This window comes from Capsicum annuum, chromosome 8 (genome assembly GCF_002878395.1).
Source record: "Capsicum annuum cultivar UCD-10X-F1 chromosome 8, UCD10Xv1.1, whole genome shotgun sequence".
NCBI lineage: Eukaryota > Viridiplantae > Streptophyta > Magnoliopsida > Solanales > Solanaceae > Capsicum > Capsicum annuum.
In genome coordinates this window covers 86783125-86786661 of record NC_061118.1, presented here as the reverse complement: position 1 = coordinate 86786661, position 3537 = coordinate 86783125, and the positions used below count along the sequence as shown (strand labels likewise).

The 3537-nt window shown below is 34.4% G+C and overlaps 1 protein-coding gene across 1 annotated transcript; it reads right to left on the bottom strand.

Annotated features, from left to right (window-relative positions):
- Nucleotides 1-661: 661 nt before the first annotated feature.
- Nucleotides 662-3010, bottom strand: LOC107879650 (LOB domain-containing protein 22-like). Its single transcript, XM_016726641.2, has 2 exons — nt 2113-3010; nt 662-1565 (listed from the first exon to the last, which is right to left on the bottom strand). Exons 1-2 carry the CDS (start codon nt 2874-2876, stop codon nt 1550-1552), a joined length of 780 nt encoding a protein of 259 aa, XP_016582127.1. The 5' UTR covers nt 2877-3010; the 3' UTR covers nt 662-1549.
- Nucleotides 3011-3537: the final 527 nt, after the last annotated feature.

Here is a 3537-nt window from a genome sequence, read left to right as displayed (position 1 = left end):
TAACCACACCCATGGGTCGTATGGGTTCAGCTCCCCCTAATGAAAGAGCCCCAATATGTGTAGCCGCATGACCAGGAAATATCCCATGGAATGACTAGTATATCCCTCCAATATGAAATTTGACACTCGCACATGGTCATCGAGGACCCCTCATATAGGCAAATATGAGTTTCCAGTTTTGGTACCCCTAGAACATCTACCTTCTACGAATTAGTTACACATCTTACCATTAATGCCCAAATAAAAAACCATGTCCAAACAATCCAACACATTGTCAACCACCATCGATTCATTTTTAAGCCATCACAATCAACACCTCCAACTACTAACATCAAGTAACGTCACATCACAATCACCACCATCGCTATCAGCCGTCACCATCATAACAGTCACTACAATACCAACCATCACAACTATCACCACAAATACTACTAATCACTAACATCAATCATTGTCACTGCAACCACCATTATAAACCATCGTCACTATCACTAACAAACATAAATATGTTTTTTCAATCAAATAAGAATTTTATTGTATTAAATTACATACTTTTCTGATATATAATTAGTTTTTTATTTGAATTGTATTTTTTATTTTATTATATACACAAATAAATTTTTTTATGCATTCAGATGTTGAAAAACAAACAGTTTTAATCATTCAGCTTCCAGATCTAGAGACAACCTCTTAAACATTCAGATGTGCATTCAGATTCAGACGTCTGAATCTTAAAAAAAACAAATGCAACCTAAGTCAAATCCCTCATGCCGAAAGCACCTAACTGAATGTAATGTCTTAAACCTAAAAAAGAGTAATCCTCCTTGATCTCCAATTTTACAACAGATATGCCTCGTGACTGCAGGCTTGTGGACGCAATAGCAATCCTTCACTGGCATCTCCTGTTTCCTATTGTATAGTTATTTATTTGGCTTCTGATCGTGCTGACCTTGTCTTCCTCCTTGAACTGGAAAACGTTTAATTCAAAGATGGCTATCTTAGGACTTGGGAGTGTTCAGCGTCTAAATATTGGCAGTTCAAATTTGTCAATGGTTTCCTTCCAAACTATACTATGTTCTTTATGTAGGGCATGATAGAAACATTAGAGATTAAATTATTTGAAATAAACATGGTAAAGAGGGACAGTTTGTAGGGTATGTAAGTACCAAAGGGAGTGGAATTAAAATGACAAGAAAAATAAACTTCTGGAAGGAAAAGTTCCCAGAGTGTGGCACTTTCTCTCTTTTACAACTTCTAAATCCAAAATTCTTGCTAATTACTCTAGGCGATAGCAGATCAATACTGTTTATCATGTATGATGAAACTAAAATTTAGTGACCCTAAGAATGTGACTAAAATATTATGGTAAGACTGTTAAAAAATTATATAGATATGTCTTAAATCTTTTGTAAAAACTGTCGGAAAAAGAAATAATCTCCGTCTACGTGCATAAGAATATGACAACAAAGACGATACACTTTATACAAGTGCTTGAACATTTGGTCCTTGAGTGAAGATAGAAGAATCATCCCGAATCAATTTACTTTTCTCACAACTTCTCATTGCTGCACGAAAAAAGTAAAGTTTAGACAAATCCCTGTTAATACAAACTCAATCATTTCACACACAAATGCAATTTTCGATAAAAGATTTACAAAAAGTTGATATGTTTCCTCAGATTACAAAAGAGCGCAATTATTTTGAGTCTGCAAGCCGACTGGCTTAGCTTGTTACCCCACCTATGGATACAACAAGTCTTTGTAGAGAAAATAAAAGGTGCAGTTTTATATAGACGTCAATTATTAAGGTTGATACATTTTCTTAAAAGATGTATGCATTGAAAGTAATTTTATATATAGCTAACCTCCCTTTCTTGATTTATTATTAATTATTTTAGTTTATTCCAACAATCTACTAATTCACGGTAATCTACCAAAGAACAAAATAAATAAGAAATTCACGGTAATCTGCCAAACAACAAAATAAATAAGAAATTCGAAAGAAATTAATATCTTAGACCCGATTAATAACAGACTGGAGTTTAATATTCTAATTCTTAGTAAGTTAGAGATTCTTGAATATGTAAAAACAACAAATAATTAATTAACTTACCTTAGTTCTGTTGCTATTCCTTTGCCTTTATAATCATGAAAATTTCCAAAATATGGCTTGAAATCTCCATGTTCAACAATCGATTGTTTGTCATTACAAATTGACATCACTGTTTTAGCTTCAAATTTTTCATTGTTAAATCCCTCAAGTCGTTCTCCTTCTACTATTTGACTATTTGATCCTTCTCCAATGGAAGTAGATATGTCGAATTCATGAAGACAGGGGATTGGTGAAAAATCAAAACCCAAAATACTATTATTAATTTCATTGAGAGAGCATGCCTTTGTATTAATATTCGGTTGTACTTGGATAGCCGCGGCCTTGACACGAAAAATCTGACGATAAACAAATTGCAATTCAGCCTGACAAAGATTAATTTGCCGATGCAGATTCAAGATAGTCCGATAACATCCTCCAACAGGGTCGCCGGCACGAATATTAGCCTCGAAGATTAATGCTTTCATCGCGTTGTCTTTCTGAAACGGTGAAACATTTTTAAGGACCTTTAATATGTTACTAACGCCGAAGAGTTTGTGGGCATTGAGAAAATCTTTGTGTCTTTTGGCCGGAAAATAAGGTGCTAAGGGACAGTCAGGCGCACATCTTCGGCGTTGATATTTGCACGCGGCACAAGCTTGCGAACCATTTCCGCCACTTCCACCGCCCTGGGAAGCAACTCTTGCAGCAGCAGTAGAAGAACGTGTAGTGAGAGAAGATCGTAAATACGAGATATTTTGAGTGTTGTTGTTGACTACATTTGTCATTGTTCATATCCCCTTTAGAGTAGCCGGTGCAAAACATCCGCTGTGTTTTCTCACAAAAAAATTGCTAGAATCTAGCAGTACCGTGGCGTTTGAAATTGGAGTAACGATCTCCCACTCAACCAAATAAAGAAGTGTGCGCGTAATTTTAGGTGAAAGGTGGTTAACATGGCAAATTACGTGGTTTCTTTTATTTTTTACCTAATTTAAATTTACCAGCCTACCTTAATTGCTTCGAATTTTGGTAAACTGTTTGATAATGAAGTCTCTCGTGCGAAGGAATTTGAATTGTACCTCACATGGTAATTTTGAAACGTGCCAAAGTCAATGTTAAATTGGGTTTCTAGTGTTTTCTAGAAGATAATCGAATGTAATATTATGAGCAGGAACTACTAAGTCCTCAGTACTCCTAATCAAATTAGGATTCTAATGTTTTCAAACTAAAGGAAGGCTGGGGTGGGATTGTATACCGCTTACTTCACTTCACTCGTTATGCATTTCACTATAGCACTATGATTATCTCCAAAATTAATATTTCATCTTATATTTTATTTATATATAACACTATTATACCTATAACAATAATGACATTTATTATAATTGTATAATCTTTGTAAAATTTTCTCTACAAAATAAATACTCAAATATTATGTAATAATAATTT

What these genes read in the sequence shown, in the direction of transcription:
- LOC107879650 (XM_016726641.2), bottom strand. Translation starts at nt 2,876, where the DNA reads ATGACAAATGTAGTCAACAACAACACTCAAAATATCTCGTATTTACGA.